The following is a 23969-nucleotide window of genomic DNA, read 5'->3' on the forward strand; positions in this document are numbered from 1 at the left end:
CCTAACTGAAAAGGAATCGTTGCAAATTTCCTTTAAATAGCTAGCTCCCCGTGTCATTAAAATGATTAGGAACGTTGCTAGAACACATTGCACTAAGTGAGATACACCTGTACGCACACTGTGTCCGTCAAAAGGATCTTTGTTTTCTCTCAAGCTAGGACTTGTTAGACACGCCTCGTGCAATGGTGGCAACGGGGAGGGGGTGAAGGTGACGGGTGGCAGCCAGGAGGGCACTTTCCCTTTCTCCAAAACTTCGCAGCCTTCCAGCCGAGACACCTTCCCGCTCATTCTTTTCTCTGCCTCAACTCTCACTGTCCGCCTATTCCCCCGGCCCCCACTCCTCACCACGCTCTGGGCGCTCCCTCTCGCGTCCCGGTGCCCGCTTCAGCTCACTCGCCCTCCTCCCTCCCCGACCCTCCGCCGCGCTGCGCGCCCACCCGGGAAACGCAGCTCAGCCGCCGGCACCCTGCGCGCCCCGTCGCGGCCCGAGGCTCCGGGGCATGCGCTCTGCGGCGCCGCCGCCCTCCCCCACCCCTTCCCGCGGCAGAGTTATGCCAAGTATGTGAGGAGCCCGCGAGGGCCAGCGCCGGTCATGGGGAGCCGCCGCCGCCGCCGTCGCCGCCGCCGCCTCCGCGAGCGCAGATTTCTCCCGAACTGGGCGCCGTCCTCTTCCCGCAGCAGGGGCGAGCCTGGCTGTTGAGGCGGAGGGGATGGCGGACCCTCTGAGGAGGACGCTGTCCAGGCTCCGGGGGAGGCGGAGTCCCCGCGCCGCCGGGGGGCTCGGGCTCCGGGCGGCGGCTGCAGCTACCGTGACGGCCTCCGCGGTTGCCGAGGGAGACGCTGGCCGTGCCCCGGACGCCTGCCCATGCGAGCACGCCCGCGGAGCCCGGCCGAGCGGGGAGCAGCCCCCTCCGTCGCCGCAGGCGTGGGGTCCCGAGGCGCGGGTCCCGGGAGGGCGCCCGGAGCAGTGGGGAGCGCTCGGGCCTCGTCAGCGCGGCGGGAAGGAGGCCCTCTCCTCGGGTCGCGGGCTCACTCGCCCCTGTCTGCACGCCCCGCCGGGCTCCGAAGGCAGCGGAGACGAGGAGGACGACCGGGAGGACGACGACGACGACTACTACGAGAACCTGCCCGGCGGCTCCCAGTCGGCGCCCAAGCCTGAGGGGGCGGAGGCGGAGCGGTGGCCCCCGCCTCCCCCGGCGGCGGGCTCCTCCCCGGGGGCGGAGGGCGGCCGCCTGGAGACAGGCAGGCTGCAGACCCAGTTGCGAGAGGCCTATTATTTGCTGATCCAGGCCATGCACGACCTGCCCCCTGACTCGGGCGCGCGGCGGGGCGACAGGGGTTGGGCGGATCGCGGCTGCCTTGTGGGAGCCCGGGCTCTGGGCCAGCCGCCTTCCCCCTGCGGCGCTGCGGACCGCCGAGCCTGCCCCCAAGACTGGCAGCGGGGAGGCGGTGGCCGCCCTCGGCAGCAGGTGTCCCCGCCCCGGTCGCCTCCAAGGGAGCCGGGGGGAGGTCGCCTGCGGACTCCTCGGATGCGGCTGTCCTGCAGCAGAAGCCTCGAGAGCCTCCGGGTGGGTGCCAAGCCTCCTCCCTTCCAGCGGTGGCCGAGCGACAGCTGGATCAGGTGCGGCGCGCGCGGAGACCTGGGCGAGCCCCCGCCACGTGGAGGCGGGATGGACGGCTGGAGCGGAGGCAGCGCTCCGGCCGCCGCGCCCTCCGGCCTCCTGACTCGGGGCTCCAAGGACCCCGGCCGCTCCTCGGGAAGCCCTTTCAGGGATCCTGCGGGGTCCGCTGTGGTACGCAGCGGCAAAGGAGACGGCCAGGAGGGGCTCCCCTTCCTCAAGCCTCCCGCGGTGACAGTCAAGAAGCTGCAAAAGTGGATGTACAAAGGACGTCTGCTGTCCTTGGGAATGAAGGGTCGCTCCCGGGGGACACCCCCCAAAGTCACGGGAGCGCAGGCAACCTCTCCAAATCTGGGCCCTTTGAAAGTGCGCGAGAGCCAACTCCTCTCCGTGCCTCCAGATCAAAGAATTACTCTAACAGGTAGGTTCCTTTGCAGTCAAAATGCTAACACTTTGCGTCTTAATGTTTACCAACTGGGCTTCGCTTAAGAGCCAAGAATAAGGTCTGTTTCTGCAGACAGGTACGTGCCGGTGCCAGGGTCACGTGAGGGGCAGCCGAAAGCACCCGGTCACTTAGTATAACGCATTCACTTGCTTTGCCTTTTTCTTTTCTTTCTCTTCTTTCCTTTCCTTTCCGACAGTGGCATGAGGAACTTGGGGTTTTTGTTTTTTCTTCTCCAAGAACCAGTGTGCCTACTCTTCAGCACAACAGTGAGTAAAGGTTAAGCTCACCACACGCTTTTGGTATAGAGTTGGGCGGTGCTGCCTTGGTTTTTATTCTTTGTGGCTCTAGGCAAGTCCGTAGACTTTGTGGGGTTTGTGAATTTGAATTTGATCCAAAGAAGACTTTATGGGCTTCATAAACTCATTTTACTCATTACACGTTTTTTTTTCCCCTCTCTCCCAGGCGCGCGTGCACACAACACAGACACACACAACCAAAACCCCAAAACAAACCAAACAAAAAAAACCACTGTCAACTAAAATTTCTTTTTAGTCACTTAGGATTTCACATACTTCTCTTCACCTTTCCTCCCTCCTCCCTCCCATAAAAAACTAACGAAGTGAGTAATCTTTTTATTGTGGAAAATCAAGGGCACTAGTATTTTAATCAAAAAAAGATGTCACATGTACTTCTAAGAAAGTGCAGACTTTTAAAGTCGTTTGTAAACTTAACTATATTTGCCCTTATAAATAGGATTTTCCTCCCAATTTTGTATGTACATGATTTTTAATTTTCACTGAAGGTTTAGAGTACCAATTCTAGAAATCTTTTAATTATGTTGTAAATAGTAATTCTTTCCTGAAAGAAGTAAAATACCTTCAAACTGAGTCCAAAACAACATGATCCTTTGAGCTACAATCTTAAATACAAAGACTTTTAATGAACATAAAGACTTACATGTCATTAATTGTTTAAAAAATATTAGATGGTGAAATGTAAAAAGTATTCAGAGTACTTGGCATTTTCTCTGCCTTCGGCTCAAGTCATGATCCCAGGGTGCTGGGATCGAGCCCCGCATCTGGCTCCTTGCTCAGCGGGAAGCCTGCTTCTCTCTCTCTCCCACTCCCCCTGCTTGTGTTCCCTCTCTCGCTGTGTCTCTCTCTGTCAAACAGATAAATAAAAAAATCTTAAAAAAAAAAAAGAATTACAAATCCTCTAGGACTGGGTTTATACACATTAACTTTGTTTAATCAATAAATGCAAAACAGTGGGGAGAAACAAAGTTCACAAAACTTCTAATCACACAGTGAAGACAAATCAAATGATTCATTTAAAGCTTATACAGACTTGGAAAGTTTTTTTGAATCTATAAATCTCTAATCCATACCTGTCAATTTTTTCCCTCAAATTTATTCCATTTCACTTGAATAAAAGGATGACAGGATGTAAATTTTTTTGTAAAGAGAGGTGTGCTTTATTAAGCTAAATTCATATTAAAATATGCATTTGCAGGGGTAAAGTATTTGTAATCATATTTTATTGCCACTATAGCTTTATTTCCCATGATCTTGGTTCAGTTAACTCTTTGTAAGATTGTTAAACTTCAGCCATAGCAAAAATCTGCATAAAACTTTAGTTAAATATTTTTTACCCTTTCGTGGCAAAGGTTAAACATTTACCATCTGATGGCTTTTAAGGCCCTCAGTTATAGAGTAAATAAACATTCAAGGATTTTAAAAGTAATAATAAATGTAGTAATGCTTAAGAATGAATTCATTGATTTTTTTTTCATTGAGAAACTAATTAAATGGAAGTAACTTTAAAAGAAATTAAAATGAAACATTAGAATTACTGTGTGGTAGTATTTTAGATATTTTACAAGAAATCTAAGCAAAAGCTTGGATAATTTCTGGTTTAAACACCTTTCTCAGATGTTATTTAATGTTTTGTAATCAGATGTTATTTCCTTTCAAATTTTTTAGGAAAGATAAAAATAGTTTGTGTAATGTTTACATATCTAGTATAGATTTGGGGAGTTAATCTTGTTTTTTAACTATTTTTCATGAAGTTAGTTTAACTCATTAAAACAATTCTGGATACTTTATGTGGTTCTCATATTTACCCCCCATGACACTTGTCATTTAACAACAACAACAAAATAAACGGGTTAAGTAGTTTGCCCAAGGTCACTCAAACTAGTATATGGTGTGTATATACTGGTATATGGATTCAAACAATTACACCGATTTAGACTTAGATCTCTATGACTCCAAAACCTATATTTATTTAAGGTTAAGCAGATGCTAAAGTTCTTTAGAGGTCTGATCCAACAAATTCTATTATGTTGCTTGGATTGAGGAGATGAATGGAATTTCAGCAAGGTTTAGAAGGGTAGGTAACAACCTCAAAGTTGCAAAGATGAAGGAGTTCTCATAGATTTTAAGACAATTTTTTAATCAATATGTTTTAAACCTTTACCTTTAAATAACTTTAGTTCAGATTGATGTTACTTGGATTCTATTTTTTTTTTTTTTAACATCTTTTCCGGATTCTACTTTACAGTCATGTTTTCTAAAAATTAATTGGGCAGTCCAAATGAAGCAGTACATTCTAGATTGTATAAAGATGTTAAATAGACTAAAAGGTTAATATCACACTTTTCTATACAGTATTATTTATGAGGATATTTTGTTTTAAAAAATGATACAGAATTTATAATATAGAATATATAATGGGATAGAGATACCTAATTTACCTAATATTTAGGTATTTTGGAAATTTTTGAGACTATATAACAAATGGATTTTCTATTTTGACTTATGGCTCCTACTAAGAACCTCTAAAACTTGAGATAGTTTAATAGTGCCAGTGATTTGGTGCATTGGGTATGTAGTGTTCACAGATTGGCCAATTTGTTCTTAATTGAGATGATTATTTAAGAAATCTAAAGTCATTACACATGGTAAATATTGTCAAGTTTCTGCAAGCCTTAAGATTACAAAGGAATTTTAATCTATTTGCCAACTATACTTCATTAAAAGTCTTTATAAATAAGTTTAATTAGCATATAGTACTCAGAAGGAAATTCAAAAGCACTAGGTTGAGCTGTTTCAGCCTTTTATTGCTTTAAAAATAGCCTTTTTAAAAAGATTTTATTTATTCATTGAGACAAGAGATACAGAAAGAGAGCACGGGACCCGATGTGGGACTCTATCCCAGGACCCTGACATAATGACCTGAGCAGAAGACAGAGGCTTAACCATTTGAACCACCCAGGCGCCCCTAAAAATAGCCTATTTTGACTCTACTTTTGCTGCTACACTATCTGTGAAAGGAAAACTTTAGGGCATGTAACTTGTTAATATTTTTGTCTAAAAATATTATACAAAAGAATTGTAGGCAATTCTTTTAAAATAGTATAATTAACTGGTATAATCTTGTGTAATATACCTTAAAGTGAAGTTGACATTTATAATGTGGAGTCCCATCTGTTTCTTCTCTTTTCTCAAGTATTTGTAGCTCTGATTTCCTATCTTTATGAGCTACATGATCTTTATAGATTTTTTTCAACAAAATCTTTTATGCATTAGCCCTCTTCACAATTAGTAACAATATGCATATATTTTTTTTATTGTCTTCTAGCTTTATTTTTATTTATTTTATCTATTTTTTTAAAAAAGATTTTATTCATTAGAGAGAGAGAGTGGGCATGCTCAAGCAGGGGGAGGGGCAGAGGGAGAGGAAGAAGCAGGCTCCCAGCTGAGCAGGGAGCCCAATGTGGGGCTCAATCCCAGGAACCTGGGATCATGACCTGAGCTGAAGCCAGATGCTTAACCGACTGAGCCACCCAGACGCTCCTGTCTTCTAGTTTTAAATCCTCCTCTGAGAAATTCTGCCATTGTGGCCCTAGAGGCAAGTCCAGTTGCTTTTTTTGGGGGGGGAGGGGGGGCAATGCCGTAGAACACTAGAGTTGCTGGTGGCAGGAAAACTCTGAGAATTACAAATTCAGCAGAAAATAGTGTGTTGATTTGAAAGTCCTACATTTCTAAGTGGAGTTTATTTTTTGAGAATCTCCAAGGCTATTTTCTACACCATTGCCACTCAAAGTGTGGTTATGGAGCAGTGCTTTTTAAAGTAAATGTGCATATGAATTCCCTGAAAATCTTGTTAAAATGCAGATTTATAGGTGGGACCTGAGATTCTGCGTTTTAACAAACTCCCAGTGTAGATGCTACTGTTTGGTACATACTTTGAGTAGTTAGCTTCTAGAGTTCCCAGTACCCCCATCACCTATCTTGATACATTTGTTAAAGTTTTGAAAAAGCATTCTACTTTATTCTGATACCTGATTCTTAAACTAATCCCTATTAGAACAAAGCAGTTGAGCTCTTTCTGCTTCAATTTTGTTATGTATACATTTATATTTACTACTTGCCTGTGACAGGTTTAAGCAGTTCCCTCTATATGGGTCTCATCTTGCACCAATAAATGTGAGATTTTGGAATCTGCCAGAGAGGGGGCCATATAGTATACTGGTTAACAGAATAGGGCCTCTGGGTTTCTGATTAGACCCCACCACTTACCTTACCAGGCTTGTGACCTTGAACAGGTTATTCAACACTGCAGAGCCTCAGTCCTCAGGTTGCTGTGAGGATGAAAAAAGATAATCCATTTGGTACCATGCTTGATGCTTAGTTAGCTGTTATCAAGAGAAAGGCAAGCAGGCTTTGTGAGAGTACTACCTTGCCCAGATCATTAGGATTCTGGATGGAGAGTGAAATGATCAGAAGTTGAGGAGTACTGCCTTGAAGAACACTGGGAGTTGAGCTGGAACACACCCCTTTAGCGGCACTTACTTATTCTGCTCATCTTTTCTTTTGTGCATCTTTGTCTTGCTCCTCCCCCTTACTTTTGTGGAACTGAAAATAGTCTCAGGGTTTTCTTTTCTACTGTCCCAAAAGCTAGCACACAGCTTTTTTCTTAAGGGTTTTGTTGCTAGTCACAAGGGAGGAAACATAAAAGATAGAAAAATAACTTTCTTCCTTTCCATTGTACCCATTTCCTCATTTAGATTTATCTGGAAAAGAGAAAGACACTTATAAGTACACTCATGCATAAACCTAAGGTTTCAGTTTATTCTAGTCATTTCTTCTGGGCTGCCAGGTTTGACTCTAAGCAGGGCTGTTTGTATTTATTTAAACTCTAATACAGTATTTGTAAGAATACTTTTATTTAGGATTTTTAAAAGAGAAGTAAGCAAAAGCAACAGAGTTTGTTTCTGCAGTAGGACTTTTTTATTTTATTTATTTTTTTAAAGATTGTTTTTATTTATTTGACAGAGAGCACAAGCAGGGGGAGCAGCAGAGGGAGAGGGAGAAGCAGGCTCCCCCCTGAGCAGGGAGCCCGATGTGGGGCTCAATCCCAGGACCCTGGGATCATGACCTGAGCCGAAGACAGATGCTTAACTGACTGAGCCACCCAGGCACCCCTGCAGTAGGACTTTTTTAAATGATGAAAAGATGTCTTATATAGGTACATTTTCATTGAGGGTTGAAATACGTAATTTCTCAGAAAGTTTGCTGATGATTTTGAGCTGGGACACTAAATGTTTAGTAAGTCATTTTAATTTATTATGAAACCATTGAGAACACAAAATTGGCTTGAGTAGTTCACTACTATGTAGAATATTTTTCTGAGTGAAAAACTTAATTGCCACTTCTACATTCTCTTACAGATTTTCAAAGTAAAATGACTTTAATTAGTCATTTAATTAATTATATCACAATGTGTATAATTATAAGGGAATAAAGACTTTTTTGCCTTGCCACTTTGCATACTATTTTGATATCTTTTTTACTTGTTTCTTCTTTCAGTGTGTGTGTGTGTGTTTATATATGAATATAGCTGTAGGTAAAGCTAACAGAAGCTAAAGGTAGTTCAAACTTATGCCAGTAGGGTTTAACATTGATTTTAGCATAAAAGGGAGTAAATAGAAGATTGCAAATAGTTTTCCATTTCTGTGTAATTAACATTCATATTCATCCCTTTAGTTAATGAAAATAAAAATGAAATGTTTTAAATTCTTTATAAATAATTGCTCAAATAAAATTTAGTGCCCTGTAGGCGTTTCTTATATTTCAGTTTTAATACATGAATACATTTGGCCTTTATCAGAAATCACAGTAATGTACCTATTTATCTCTAAATTTTGCCGTCAGCATCATGTACTATTTTGAATTATTCAGCAATAACAGTCAGACTGGTTTCAAGTTTTTGTAGTTTATAGTTTCATGAAAAGTAGTTGCATAGTATCTTGTGTAATTATTCCTTTTAATATTATACATTAGGGGTGCCCGGGTGGCTCAGTCTTTAAGTGTCTGCCTTCGGCTCGGGTCGTGGTCCCAGGGTCCTGGGATCGAGCCCCGCGTTGGGCTCTCTGCTCCGCGGGAAGCCTGCTTCTCCCTCTCCCACTACCCCCGCTTGTGTTCCCTCTCTCGCTGTGTCTCTCTCTGTCAAATAAATAAAATCTTAAAAAAAATATATACATTAAATACTCATGTCAATAGATGTGTCAATTTGCATAAGTATGGGATGCCAGTAGCTTTGTTTTTGTCATTGCAGTTCCTTGGAATGCAGTACAAGTAGAAGCATGTCTATTTCATTTAAAATGCATGTCAAAAAACTCTATAGGACTCAAAATAATTTATCTAACTATATAAAATGTTGGATATTTTGAGAGACATCTGAGAAAAAGATACAATAAGATGTGACTCCTAGCCATTCTGAGTTGTATAATTTAGTACTTTTGGCTTCAAATTTACAATTGTGTAAAGACTACAAATAATATCTCGTGAATGTCTGAAGTGCTATTAAATAATATGGGATTTGGGCTTAAATGTGAAATAGATTTAGTTTTTAGTACACTTGGACAAAGACGTGGCCACTAAAAACCCAGAGGCCCCAGTGATTCATGAGTATGTGTTGATTTTCACTTTTTAATTTCTTTAATTTTGAAGGAGACAGAACCAAGAGGACTCTTGAATCTTGACGTTTTTCATTAGTTAAACTAAATCAATTCAAGATACTTACTGAATATGTGTTACATATTTGCATGTTAAATCTTGGAGGGTAGAGGTGTGTAATCTCTTAGTTGTAGCCCAGGTCTACTGCTAACAAACTTTGGAGTCAGAAGAGTTTATTTTGAGTGCTGCCTCTCCCATTTATGAACTAGGTGGTCTTGGGCAAGTTACTTTATTTTTCTGAGTAGTACTACACAGTTTTCAAAATATTTCCAACATTATCTCACTTAATTCTTACCAGCAGCCACCCTGTAAGGTTAACTGGGTTGATATCATCACCATGTTCAGAAAGGGCTGCCTACTTCCCTACTTTTTGGTGGGTAGCATGGTATAGGAGAGCAGGTATAGGAGAGCATGGATGTTAGGGTTAGACTGGCTTAAATTTGAATACTATAGCTAGCACATTGACCGTATTCTTCATTTTTTTCTGGCTTATGGAAATAATCATACCTTTCCTAGCATTTTTGTGGAGGCTTAAACGACGTTAAAGGCTTTCTTACTGTTTTATCTCTCATTGCTGATATACAGTAGGCACTCAATAAATAAATGCATAGTAGGCATTCATGGGAGCTTCCTTCCCTTTTGGTCCTAGTCTATTCCTGCCTCTGGAACTAGTGGAACTTGAAGCCCAGTTGCTGTTTGAGGGATGTTGTTTTAATTTAATTAAAAAATTTTTTTTTTAATTTTTTTTTTTTTAAAGATTTTATTTATTTATTTGAGACAGAATGAGAAAGACAGAGAGCACATGAGGGGGGGGAGGGTCAGAGGGAGGAGCAGACTCCCTGCAGAGCAGGGAGCCCGATGCGGGACTCGACCCCGGGACTCCAGGATCATGACCTGAGCCGAAGGCAGTCGCTTAACCAACTGAGCCACCCAGGCGCCCCATAATTTTTAAATTAATTGGGTAAAATTTAGAATTTAAAAAAGACAAGTTTACATTTTTTAAGGGATTTTTGTTCAGTAGAGGGAGGTTACTGAAAGCCTTGATTATGCATGAACCTAGTTTTTTGGTTGTTATTAAATTCCTCATAGTTTAATATGTTTTTATCACTCTGTTATTAGGGTATTATATTTTATTTGTTGTAATACTAAGATGAATCAACCATATACATACTTAAAGTAGCACAGACTATAATTCCATAATTTGTAAAGCTGGACATGATCTTAAGTTTTTACAAATGTGGTTTTGTCTATTTTTCTATGTCTAGTGAATTAGTATTATGGTATATATTTAGCTTATTGACTGTTATTGAAGCCTGCCTTATGCAATTCTTTGGATGTGTTCCTCTTTATATGGGATTAATGTTATGTATACATTTTCAGAGTCTTATCTCATTATATTAACACAAACACATCCCAACTATTTGATGACCCTCATTGGACTATGAATTCTTTAAGGGTAGAAACTATTTTGTTCATTCTTATGTTCTTGCTCCTTAAGTTTGTGCCTGGTCAGTAATAAGAGCTGGTTATATTTGCCGTGAGACAAGGTAGCTGGTTCTAATCTAGAGCCTTCTAAAGGGATTTTTATTTTTATTTTTGTCCTAGATACTTAGAACTTAAACCCTGCATAAGGTGCAACTGCATAACTATGTGATTGGGAAATAGATGTTATGCTGAAATTTCAGTAATCAGGAAAGCATTTAGTAATAAGTAAGCCACACTTATTTTTAAAGATTCACTCAAAGTTAATCTTTGTGTGAGAAAGTAGAAATATTACTTATGTTTTCTAAAGATTTCTGGTCCTTGTAGTAGTAAGTTGGAAATTATTAAAAATATTAATTAAAGGCATACTGTGTACAAAGCATTCTATGTAAGCTTTTTATAAAGTATGTTTTGCTTGGGTTAAGTCTTTGTTAACCCTATCATGTCTATAAAGGCAATCTCAGAGTTTGTTTATTCTTTTTCTCAGAGTTCTTATGTCACTTATACTAGTAGTCTAATAGAAATTATTTTTAGGTGAAAAAGCCAAAATTTTTCTTATTTCATTTTAGTCTCCAAATGTAATACTACTTTTCTATCTTTTTAAAAATAATATTTCAATAAGTGATTTCAAGTGACCTGTCTTTCCTGGTATGCTAGGCGTTATATCATTACATTCTACTTTCTTTTCCCTTTGAAACAGATTTATTTGAAAACGTCTATGGGTCTTCAGTGAAGAGAAGAGAACTTGAAGATCTGAAGGATAATATTGGATTCAGAGGTCATAAGCCACTTAACAGCATCACTGTGTCAAAGAAACGCAATTGGCTATATCAGAGTACTCTGCGATCTTTTAATTTGGAAGAGGAAAATAAGAAATGCCAAGACATAAGTCACTTATCCATCTCACCCAAATATCAGCTATCACGGCCTTTCTTCAAGTCATCTGAGGAATACTGTACATATATGGTGTGTGATGCTACAAATTCTTCATTATCAAGAAACTGTTCTTTAGACTTTAATGAGGAAAATGATGCAGATGATGAAGGAGAAATATGGTACAACCCCATTCCTGAGGATGACGACTTTGGTTTATCAAATGCCTTGAGTTTTGGTGAGGCAGACCCTCCTGTTCTGAAGTTTCCTGCAGTTAGTTTGAGAGTATTGTCTGGTAGTGACCTAATGAAAACAGAGCAGTACACTGAAGACTTGCTGTGCTCTCCAGAACTCAGAACCACACAGTCCAATGAAACAAATCCTGTAGAGTCCATCCATTCCCCAGAGTTCATGCAGCAGTTCAAGCAAAGGCTTGGACACAAGACGCAAGAAGGTATCATGGTAGAGGAGAGTCTCATGTTGAAATCTCCTTTTGCAGGTAAAGATGATCATATGTTTGCCTTTTCTTTTTCCGTTGTTCAATTCTTTTTTTTTTTTGTCCTTCACTTTTTTTTCATTCTTATGTTAATCCCCATCGTTGTTCAATTCTTTGACAGTAGCTAAAACTAAATATAGTTGTCTATTATAGCTATGTACTTTTTCTTACAGAGTGAGTGAATTTTCATAAAAATAAAACTCAAAAACCATTACAAACCTTTTTATATAAATGGTGGTTTAATCCTATCACAGACTTGGTTTTTTAAGGGGTGAAGATACTGGGGTAGTCCTACACCAACTCTTAGGATGTCTGTCCTTTGAGATAGTAATTATTTTTCTCTTAGTTGAAAGAATGGAATCACAAGGTGTGGAAGAGAAAGATATATTTTTCATGGAAATCTGATTTTACTTCATTCATTCATTTACACCTAGCCTGGGTACAGCTGAAAAGTTGTATATTCAGTGTACCAGTAGTTACTACTTTATGGTTTCATGCCTACATTTCCTCATGAAAGGAAAGGAAGAAGAGAAAAAGAAATGAGAGGGAGAAGTAAAGACCTTGGAAATAGGTGCTACAATAGTTATGGAACCTAGAAAGGAAATAATTGGAAGTTTGATGCATATTAGGTTGAACCATATGAAATTGCTGAGATTCTACAGTTTCTGATCTGCAGAACACAGCATTTCATACAGTTCAGCCTGATGGTTTTATTTTTCTTTGATTGCCTTGATTTTTTGATATGCCTCTTTTCAAATTTAGTCCCAGACACACTACACAGGAAACCGCATAAAGCATATTTAGTTGCAGATATCAAATGTTGGATAGAAAGCAGTTCTGGTTCATATCAAGTCATTTTAATTTCTAAAATTTCAAATGAGGGGCACCTGGGTGGCTTAGTTGGTTAAGCATCTGACTTTGGCTCAGGTCATGATCTCAGGGTCCTGGGATCGAGCCCCACATCCAGTTCTGCACAAGCGGAGAGTCTGCTTGTCCCTCTCCCTTTCCCTTTGCCCCTTCCCCCACAAAAAAATCTAAAAAAAATTTCAAATGATACAGAATATTCAAAGATGTGGGGTATAGCAGATGCTATCAGTACCTTGTGTACATCCCTTGGATTTTATTACTTATTTAGAGGGAAGCAGCCTACTTCCAAACATCAGTATCCGCATCTCTGCTTGAGGACTCTGAGAAGGGTTAGGGAATTTCTCTGCAGGGCAGTCTGGGAGTGCCCCTCAGACAGTGACTGACAGGAGTTGGTGTAGGGTTACCTCAGCTCTCTCCCTCCTTGAGTGCCATAATTCTACATTGTTTCCCAGAGTTTTCTCCTGAGGTTAAGTACCAGTTGCCCATAGTAGCAGGCTTGATAATTTTTGGATTTTCCCCTGAATTTTCTCACTTCTTGCTAGTATTTCTATACTTTACAAATAAACTACTTGCATTTGAATCCGTTCCTCAGGGATATGAGGAGGTGGAGTGAATGTTATATTGATAAGAGAAAAAGTGAGTTAAAAAACAGTGTGTACTATATGATACTAGTTTTTTGAAAGAAACACTGAGAAGTTATGCTGGAAATATTAAGTAACCCCCCCCGCCATGTTGGGATTGAACGTAATGAAAAATTTTGTGTGTGTGCGTTCCTAATTGTAGACTGACTTTTCAGCATGAATTTGTGGGGTTTTTTGTAATCTGGATGGAGAGAGAAATAAATGCTATATAATATAATAGTTAGGAACGCAGGTTGTGATTAGGGTGGAATGGTAGGGAAGGCTTAAAGGAGTATGGCAGAGTGGCGGGTTGGTATGGTGCAGAAAAGGCGAGAGGGTATAAGAATAACTGCAAAGTTAGAAAGCCAGTGTCTGTAAAATGATACATACTTTGATTTAAGTTATTGTCTTTAAACTTTATTATTTTATGTTTGTGGCAAATTGTGAACCTGGAAAGACTAACAGACATTACAAAAACAAAAAACAACAACCCCAAAACTTGAAAGTATGGTAGGGCTGATATTTAGGTCTCCTTTCTCACTGTTACTCTTCTCTTTAACATATTATTAAACTATAAGCACTATTAAATATGACCAAAGGAAATATTTTATTTATTTATAAATATTTATTTATTTTAGAGAGAGAGAGCGCTCATGCTCGGGTGGGGCGGTGGCAGTAGAGGGAAGGGGCAGAGGGAGAGGAAGACATGCAACAAGCAGACTTCCCACTGAGCAAGGAGCCCAACACGGGGCTTGATCCCAGGACCCTGAGATCATGACCTGAGCCAAAATCAAGAGTTGGACGCTTAACCAGCTGAACCACCCAGGCACCCACCAAAGGAAATATTTAGACAGTTTATTTACATGTCATCATTTTTTGTTTTAGTTTGATCAGAAAGGTCACCTAAAGTGATGTTTTCTTTTCTTTTTTAAAATATTTTATTTATTTATTTGACAGAGCACAAGCAGAGGGAGAAGCAGGCAGAGGGAGAGGGAGAGGCAGGCTCCCTACGGAGCAGGGAGCCTGATGCGGGGCTTGATCCCAGGACCCTGGGATCATGACCTGAGCCAAAGGCATATGCTTAACCGACTGAGCCACCCAGGTGCCCCTAAAGTGATGTTTTCTTTAGCAATATTAACAGAGAACTGTTGAGAAATACGCAAAGAGAATGGTTGAATTTTAAAATAATTTTCTGATTAAGAAATAGGAAAGCTGGAGTATATTTGATATGAATGACAATTTTTTAATCATCCTAACACAATTATGACTTGTCTCTCAAGTCCCATGTGTATATGTATCTTTTATTTAGCTGCAATCATAGCACTCTCCTTTTTGGATATTTTCACTTGGTATTTTCATCTTGTATTGTTACATACTGTAGAATAACATTATTGTTTACCAATTTCATAGTCTTTAATTGGGTTGATGGGTCCTAATCTATTTGACTCATTATGTTGGGTGTTAATAGATTGTTTCCACTCCTATTGGAGTGATCTTCATCATGTTCTATTTTACTTAATTAGGATTAATAACTAGTAGCATTACTGGGTTTTTCTGACTGGTAACTATTATATGTAATTCCTATATTACATTTCCTATAAGTTTTACCAGCTTACAGGCAACCAACAATTGGTTGGTTGATTCATTTATTCAGTAAACACTCAGTTTCTGCTGTGTACCAGTTACTGTTCTAGGTGCTGAAGGAATGTGCCAGTTTCACTTGATTCTAGCCTGGCCCATGAATTTATAAAGATTTTCATTTTGTACTTTCCCTTTATAACTAGTCTGTGATTTGATTAGTGTGATTTTGGTTTAATTTTAAGCAGTTATTGAATTTGGTAATAGTTCAGCTCTTGGATTTTATAAAAACAAAGCATTTTTATTTTAATAAATTATCTTGTCTGCAGTTAGAAATTGCTAATTTTTACAGTATTTCAATTTAATAATTAGTTAAGGACTTAAGTAAGAAATATTTAATGCATGATGTGTAGAAAAAGTCAATGTTAAATTAACTCCTTAATAATGTAAAAAAAACCTAGAGCAACTTAATATACTGGGTAGCTTTTTAAGCCATGACAAAAGAGATTGTAGACTACAGCAGGACTCCGATTACTATAGAATGTTTTAGGCCAGTAAACCAGTAGAATTGTACTACAATTTACAGTACAAGAGAATGCTTTGTCTAGTTTATCACACACTCCATTTCTTATTAGTTACTTACCAGAAAAGCCCAGCAGGCATACTTAAAATAGTCCTTTCTCTAGAAAGAAACCACTTCTTTGTCATTAGGACACACAAAGAGGGGTGGAGGGAGACTATATTAATACTTTAAAGAAAGGTCATTTAATCTATTGATTTTTGAAATGAATTAATACTTTTTTGGATCATTTTAATTGTGAAATGTATTACATAGAGTAGCCTCTGATATGAGGGTCACTAGAGATCTTTGTAAGGAATAGTTAGATGAAGTGTGAAAAATTGATTTAAATTTTAAATAGTTTAAAAAATGGATTATTTCTTTATTTCTTTTTTTTTTTTAAAGTAAGCTCTAGGCCCCACCCTGAGATCAAGAGTCACATGCTCTACTGATTGAGCCAGCCAGGCACCCCTAGATTGTTTCTTTAAAGGAACAGTTTAAACTTATATTAGATTTTAGAAGATATTTTCATTTTGCTTTATTAGTTTGAACCCTTAAATAGGAACAGTTTCAAGTTTGTTTTTTTTTTTTAAGATTTTATTTATTTATTTGACAGAGAGAGAGAGATAGCGAGAGCAGGAACACAAGCAAGGGGAGTGGGAGAAGGAGAAGCAGGCTTCCCGCAGAGCAGGGAGCCCAATGCGGGGCTCAATCCCAGGACCCTGGGATCATGACCTGAGCTGAAGGCAGACGCCTAACAACTGAGCCACCCAGGCGCCCCAACAGTTTCAAGTTTTAAAATAAAATTTATTAGTCTGTACATTTTTTTAAAAATTTTATTTATTTATTTATTTATTTGAGAGAGAGAGAGACAGAGCACGAGCAGGGTGAAGGGCAGAGGGAGAGGGAGAAGTAGGCTTCCCACTGAGCAGGACCCTGAGATCATGACTTGAGCCAAAGGCAGATTCTTCACCAAATGAGCCACCCAGGCGCCCCTGACATTTTTTTTTTAACTGGGGGATTGAAAGTTTGAGGTTAAATAGAATATTTTAACTTCTTAATAGTTGAAAAATGGTCATTAAAAATCAATTTAATGTGTATGTATAGACAGAAAAATGTTTAGAAGGATGGAAGGGCTCTAAAGTATAGTATTTAAGAATATAGGCTTTGGGGCGCCTGAGTGGCTCAGTTAGTTAAGCAACTGCCTTCGGCTCAGGTCATGATCCTGGAGTCCCTGGATCGAGTCCCGCATCGGGCTCCCTGCTCAGCGAGGAGCCTGCTTCTCCCTCTAACCCTACCCCCTCTCATGTACTCTCTCTCTCTCCATTCTCGCTCTCTCAAATAAATAAATCTTTAAAAAAAAAAAAAGAATATAGGCTTTGAAGGCCTATGCTTAGGTTTGAATCATTCCTGTTTCTTCCACTTACCAGCTTTGTGATCTTAAACAAATAGACAGCTCTGTGCATGAGGTCTTTATCTGGAGAATGGGATGCTAGTGGTATCTTAACTCATAGGGCTATTTCAAGAATTAAATGAGGATCCTTGCATACTTAAGTATTAATTTTTCATACTTTGTCTAAATAAATGTTGGCTGGTGTTATAAATATTAACAATTTAATATTAAACAACTTTTAATATTCTTTTCACCACAATATTTACAATGGCTAATCTCTTGATAGTGCAGTTTAGGCTATTTACTTTATTTGTATTTCTTTGTATCTTTTAAAAACTTTTTGCTTTTACATTCAGAAAAAAAATAAAGCTATTTTTGGGTGGAGAAGAATTAAGAAACATTTAAATGCTTTACTCTTCATGAAAACTGAGAATTATAAGAAAACTTATTTATGCCTCTGTACTGTCATTTAATACTTTGAAATTGCAAGGAAAGACCCTAATTTAGCTTTTGAAGTTCTAGGGAGTTACTGTATATAAATAATATAAGAAATGTCTTTATAGTTTTTAAAATCAATCAATTAGCTTTATGATATTGAATATTCAGTTATTCTTTTTAAAATTTATTTTAATTTTTTTTTAAAGATTTTATTTGAGAGAGAGAGAGCATGCACAAATGGGGGGAGGGAGAGGGACAAGCAGACTTTTTTGTTTTTTATTTTTTTGAATACACTTTATTTTTTTTAAAGCTTATTTATTTATTTGAGAGAGAGCAAAAGTGAGAGAAATAACAGGCAGAGGGAGAAGCAGACTTGCCGCCGAGTGGAGAGCCCAACATGGTGCTCAATCCCAGGACCCTGAGATCATGACCTGAGCCAAAGGCAGTCACCTAATTTACTGAGCCACCCAGGCGCCCCTGTATATACACTCTTTTTTCTTTTTTTTTTAATTTTTTTTTTTAAGACTTTATTTATTTGCGAGAGAGACAATGAGAGACAGAGAGCATGAGAGGGAGGAGGGTCAGAGGGAGAAGCAGACTCCCTGCGGAGCAGGGAGCCTGATGTGGGACTCGATCCCGGGACTCCAGGATCATGACCTGAGCCGAAGGCAGTCGCTTAACCAACTGAGCCACCCAGGCGCCCGCCCCTGTATATACACTCTTGAATCCATTCCTGCAACTCTTCCTTCATGTTTTAAGGGCTTTCAACTCATTGCTGTTGTATCGTGGGATATAAGTCAAGTCATCCAGACTGCTAAGTCTATAGAGCACTTGTAATTCATCCCTCCGTTCATTTCTCACTTTTCGTCCCAGGTCCCCACTTCCACTCCCATCCCTTGTCCTTCTGGACACCTGCTCTAGCGTCTTTAAGCTCAGTGTGGAGCTCGATCTTATGACCCTGAGATCACAACCTGAACCGAAATCAAGAGTTGGACCCTCAACCAACGGAGCCACCCAGGCCCCCCTCGATATTCAGTTATTCTTGATTGACTGGAGTTGATTTTATATAATCTTCCATGGTATGTTCTAATAGAACATTAGAATGAAGAAGGGCTCTTAGTTGTCAAAATTATAAATTTTGTTTTGTTTTTAAATTTTTTAAAAAACCAGTCCTGCTACATGATAAAATTTAGTTTTTAGAGGATTGTAAATAGAAGAAATGTTCCTTTGGGGACCTGGGTGGCTCAGTTGGTTAGGCGGCTGCCTTCCGCCCAGGTTTTGATCTTGGGGTCCTGGGATCGAGCCAGCTTTGCGTCTGGCTTCCCTGCTTGGCAGGGAGCCTGCTTCTCCCTCTCCTTCTGCCCCTCCCCCTGCTTGTGCTCACTTGCTCTCTCTCTCAAGTAAATAAATTAAAAAATCTTAAAAATAAAGAAGAAATGTTCTTAGAGTAGGATTTCTTTTTTTAATTAGAGTAGGATTTCTGAATAAACATATTAAAATAGGAAATATGTTAAAATAAATGTGTATTAATATGCCAAAATAAACCTATTAAAATAGGAAGCTTTCCTAGTTTCCTCTGATATCCACTGCTTATGGTTATAAAATAACATACTCCCTGAATTATACTGCAGTGGGAAAGATTTAAAAGGAACATATATTACCCTTCCTCCAAACCATTAGAATAGAAAAGCAGATGGAGAGGGAAATGCTTTTTTCCTCTGTAAGCTATTTAGAAATCCACCCCTTTTTTTTTTTTTTAAGATTTTGTTTTTAAGTAATCTCTACACCCAACGTGGGGCTCAAACTTAACAACACCGAGATCAAGAGTTACATGCTCAACCAACTGAGCCATCCAGGCACCCCTGGAAATCCTTGATACTCTATTTGAAGGGGGTAATGGAGATTTACCTAAACTTGTAACTAACTAAATCTCCCCAATGAGATGAAATGAGAAGAAAATCTGTCCACATGAGAGTTTGTTTAGTTGATGATTTATAAAGTAGGAATCAGAACATATCACCTTGTAATACCTTTTTTGTTTGTTTGTTTTTTAAGGTCCTGGGATCCTAGCTGCTACAAATAAGACTGAATTGGGAGTGCCAGAGCCATCTTCTCCAAGCCCTAGCCCTGTGAAAAAAAGTAGCTCAATTAACTGGTCTTTCCCAGATAAAATAAAATCTCCACGAACTGTGAGGAAACTTTCCATGAAAATGAAAAGGTTGCCAGAACTTAGCCGAAAGCTGAGCGTCAAAGGAACTTTGAATCATATGAACAGTCCAGATAATACTCCTTCCTTGTCTAAATGTAACTGTCAAGAAATGCATCATGCTGATATTCTACCTTCTGGGAACACAACCACAGCTGCTAAGAGGAATGTTATAAGTCGGTACCATCTGGATACCAGTGTATCTTCTCAGCACAACTACCAGAAAACGACGTTTATGAGTTCTAAGTATTCGTGCAAAGGTGGTTACCTCAGTGATGGAGATTCACCTGAACTTATAACTAAATCTAGCAAACATGGATCTGAAAGCAAATTTGGAAAGGGAAAAGAAATAATTCCAAATAGTTGTAACAAGAATGAAATAGACATTGATGCTTTTAGACATTACAGTTTTTCTGATCAACCTAAGTGTTCACAGTACATATCTGGGCTCATGAGTGTGCATTTCTATGGTGCTGAGGATTTAAAACCACCCCGGATAGACTCAAAAGATGTCTTCTGTGCGATTCAGGTAGATTCAGTAAACAAAGCAAGAACAGCTTTGCTCACATGTCGGACAACATTTTTAGACATGGATCATACTTTCAACATAGAAATTGAAAATGCACAGCATTTGAAATTAGTAGTGTTCAGTTGGGAACCGACTCCAAGAAAAAATCGAGTGTGTTGTCACGGAACTGTTGTTCTTCCCACTTTATTCAGAGTGACAAAGACACATCAGTTGGCTGTCAAACTTGAGCCTAGAGGTCTTATTTATGTGAAAGTGACTCTTCTGGAACAGTGGGAGAATTCTCTTCATGGACTGGATATAAACCGAGAACCAGTAATATTTGGTGTTGATATTCGAAAAGTTGTAGAGAAAGAAAATATAGGACTGATGGTGCCACTCCTGATACAAAAATGTATTATGGAAATTGAAAAGAGAGGCTGTCAGGTATTATTTCACTGTTTCTCTACTACCTCCTTATCATATTTATCTACCTTAATTAACTAAATTTATAGTTAAGTCTTAGGGGAAGGAATTTAAGGTAAGGTTAAAAAAAATCCAATTTAGACATTTTCTCATTCCTATTTTTTATTTTTATTCCATTACTGTTTAGGGTACTTTCACCTGTGTTGTCAGTGAGCAATTGAGAGCATGCTAGATGGTTCTACAATTTATGTTGTGATGCAGAGCTGCATGGGCGTTATACCTACATATCAGGATTGTTTTACAATGGCATTCCTAGGAAAAGCCGGAGCTGATAAGATAGGCAGAGACTAATTCATTTAAGGAATGATTCTGCATGGTTTGACATTCTTATGGCACAGAATTCCAACAGTGAATCTTAAAACCCCACTTTACTCCTAAAACTAACTCCCTGCCCTTATTCCATACTCTCCCTCCTCCCACTCTTCAGGAAGCATAAGCTTACTTGTCTCTGAACTTTGGGATTGCATGGAGGATGAAGAGAGGTCCTACTAATAACATTTCTCATTCTCTTTTCCTTTCAAATAAGAAGGTTAAATAAATAAATAAGAAGGTAAAAGCAGCCCATTAAAACAAACAAAAACCCTGGTGTTGTATGTAATCAGATATGCAATATTAACCAGTTTATTAGACCTTATCTTTATTTTCTTTAATACATGTGGGCTATGACAATGAGAAACAGCGTATCACTGAGGATATTATTCTGAGGTACAAGTAATTGTTTAAATTTAAAAATTAAGCCTAACATCAGTATTTCTGAGGTATTTCTGCTTTAGTGCTATCAGAATTTATGACATTGATTAAAAACACCAGGGGTAAATATCACCAAGTCTGAACTATGATTTCTTTGTATATAGAAAAGATTTTAAAATAACTCACCTTGGACCTGATGAGGAAACTATGGAAACGGTGTTAAGTAAGTTAGTGGGGTTTTGTATTAAAGATGCAGGGAACAGGTACTGGTTTCTCCTCCATTATTAATTAGCTGTGTGATGTTGGGCTAGTCACTTAATCTCTGTGGGTCTTATTTGCTGATATCTATAAAAATAGATGAAGTAGCTCTCTGAAGGTGAGAGGTAGGAGGGACATCTGAACTTTTGAAACCTCAGATGTATTACTCAGATTGACTTTATGTTGTCTATATGAGATTGAAGCCTTTAGTTTCCAATCTAACTCTTGGTCCGGTTACTTTTTCTTAAGGTTCTCTGTCCCCCCACCCCTTTTTTTTTTGGCAACATGTGGAGAGGTCAGAGATTAGGCAGACTGTAAAGCTAATTATTAAACAGAAACTTTTACAATTGAATATTAAAATAAGTAACTCAAATAGCACTGTACTTTTACAGTCTCTTTTCTGAAATATTTTATAAAGAATGTATATATAAGATGTAACTTTTTTAAATACTAAGAAAACATTTTTAGCAATGCTTTTTATTTCTATACTTAAAGTTTAGAAATAGTTATTTTAATAAAGAATTATTTCCTGTGATGGGGCGCCTGGGTGTCTCAGTCGATTAAGCATCTTCCTTCAGCTCAGGTCATGATTCCAGGGTCCTGGGATCCAGTCCTGCATCTGGCTCCCTGCTCAGTGGAGAGTCTGCTTCGCCCTCTCCCTCTCCCTCCCCCTGCTTCTGCTCTCTCTCTCTCAGATAAATAAACTCTTAAAAAAAAATGGTGTATTTTAAAAAAAAGAATTATTTCCTGTGAACTAAAAAGTAAAATTTACAGTAGTACATTTGGAACTGCAGTTTTTAAACACCTTTTTTGGTTTTGTTTCTTTTTTTTTTTTTTTAAAGATTTTATTTATTTATTTGAGAGAGAGAATGAGATAGAGAGAGCATGAGAGTGGGGAGGGTCAGAGGGAGAAGCAGACTCTCTGCTGAGCAGGGAGCCCGATGCGGGACTCGATCCCGGGACTCCAGGATCATGACCTGAGCTGAAGGCAGTCGCTTAACCAACTGAGCCACCCAGGTGCCCCTTGGTTTTGTTTCTTTTGCCTTTTCCCTCCCCCCCACCCCCCAGAGAAAGAAGCTTATTGTGTCTGTATTTTACAGACTTGTACACTACTTGGATTTTGTTTACCTTTTTAGTCCGTAATTATTCTTGTTTTTGTTACTGTGAACATGAGGTTTTAACAGTCCTACAAAAGTAGTTTGTCGCATCTTCCAAATGCTTTGAAGGCTACTACCACCTATCCCCTGCTTCCAATGGGAAAATTATGGTGGAAATCATACTCATGGTTAATCCAGTACAGATTTTGTCTCTGATAGAGGCATCAAGCATGTACTTCAAGTGTTTGATTCAAGAAATCAGCCTCTGAAGATAGGGATAATATCCTGAAGTGTCCTTTCCTTGAAATAATCTATATTAGATCTCTGTCTTCCTTTATTCACCTTTTGGGATAGCATGGTCCATTAATTTATTACTTACTACTGAAGTATTGCTTTCTTTAATTTATTCTAGGTTCATCTCCGTCTCAAGTTGAAGGGGATACATCTTTATGAGGGAATTTTGTGATACTTAAATGTGCCTACACCCGAAGGGTCTACTTGAGTTAGTTTCTTCTAATGTGATAGCATTTTAATATTTTAGCTTTATTTTCTGGATCATCTATGGTTCTCCTATGTCTTGTGAGATGTGACCAGCGTAGGACACGCTATTCTCAATGTGAATTCACTATGAATGTGGATAAGAGTAGGAAATTTCCTTCTTAGTACATTCCTTAATTTCCCATATTATGTTGATCCTTGCATTACCTTCTCTTAAAAATAGTTGCAGGTTCCTGGGGCGCCTGGGTGGCCCAGTCAGTTAAGCGTCTGACCTTTGATTTAGGCTCAGGTCATAATCTCAGGGGTCATGAGATCAAGCTTCACGTTGGGCTCTGCACTCAGCAGGGAGTCTGCTTCTCTCCTCCCTTCCTCTGCCCCTTGCCTTGCTCACATGCACGCACTCTCTCTTAAATAAATAAATCTAAAAAAAAAAAAAAAAGAAAGAAATTGTTGTAGGTTTCTTACTATCTTCCAATTAATATTTAGTGCTTATCATCTCTAATATTTTGCGTAACATTTCTCTGTATCTATTAGTAACACTTTCCTATATCAAGACCCACCTTCTATATTCTATTCTATATTCTATCAGTTATTTAATGACTTGGAGAAGTTTGTGTCATTAACTACACCTGGAAATTTCATTTGTGTACTCCTTCTCCTAGTTTATAAGATTTTAAAGTGATTCCTAGTTCAAATCCTTGGGGATATTCATTGTTTGTTTTTACTTTATTTCTGTCTTGAAATAATTTCTTTATAACTTTCTTCAATTCAAGGTAATTCAACTTCCTAAATCATGTTTGATGTGGAAGTACAGTTAACAATAACTTATTTTTCTTG

The 23969-nt window shown here is 39.0% G+C and overlaps 1 protein-coding gene across 5 annotated transcripts in view; it reads left to right on the plus strand.

Annotated features, from left to right (window-relative positions):
- Positions 1 to 563: 563 nt before the first annotated feature.
- SYDE2 (synapse defective Rho GTPase homolog 2) overlaps positions 564 to 23969 on the plus strand; it is a 49445-nt gene continuing 26039 nt past the window's right edge. For 2 of the 5 annotated variants that reach the window (XR_010410882.1, XM_045897300.3), the window contains exons 1-3: positions 565 to 2040; positions 11269 to 11940; positions 19448 to 20550. Coding sequence is in view for 4 of the 5 variants with exons in the window: in XM_045897300.3 (XP_045753256.2) it covers positions 711 to 2040; positions 11269 to 11940; positions 19448 to 20550 (3105 nt within the window). In the remaining variant the exon portion in view is untranslated. Of the gene's footprint in view, positions 2041 to 11268; positions 11941 to 19447; positions 20551 to 23969 lie in introns of all 5 variants that reach the window. The other 3 variants (XM_045897299.3, XM_045897301.3, XM_064588912.1) reach the window with 2 other exon arrangements.

Source organism: Mirounga angustirostris, unplaced genomic scaffold, assembly GCF_029215605.1.
Source record: "Mirounga angustirostris isolate CCGP_5_RB_7025 unplaced genomic scaffold, mMirAng1.0.hap1 SCAF_4, whole genome shotgun sequence".
NCBI classification, from domain to species: Eukaryota; Metazoa; Chordata; class Mammalia; order Carnivora; family Phocidae; genus Mirounga; species Mirounga angustirostris.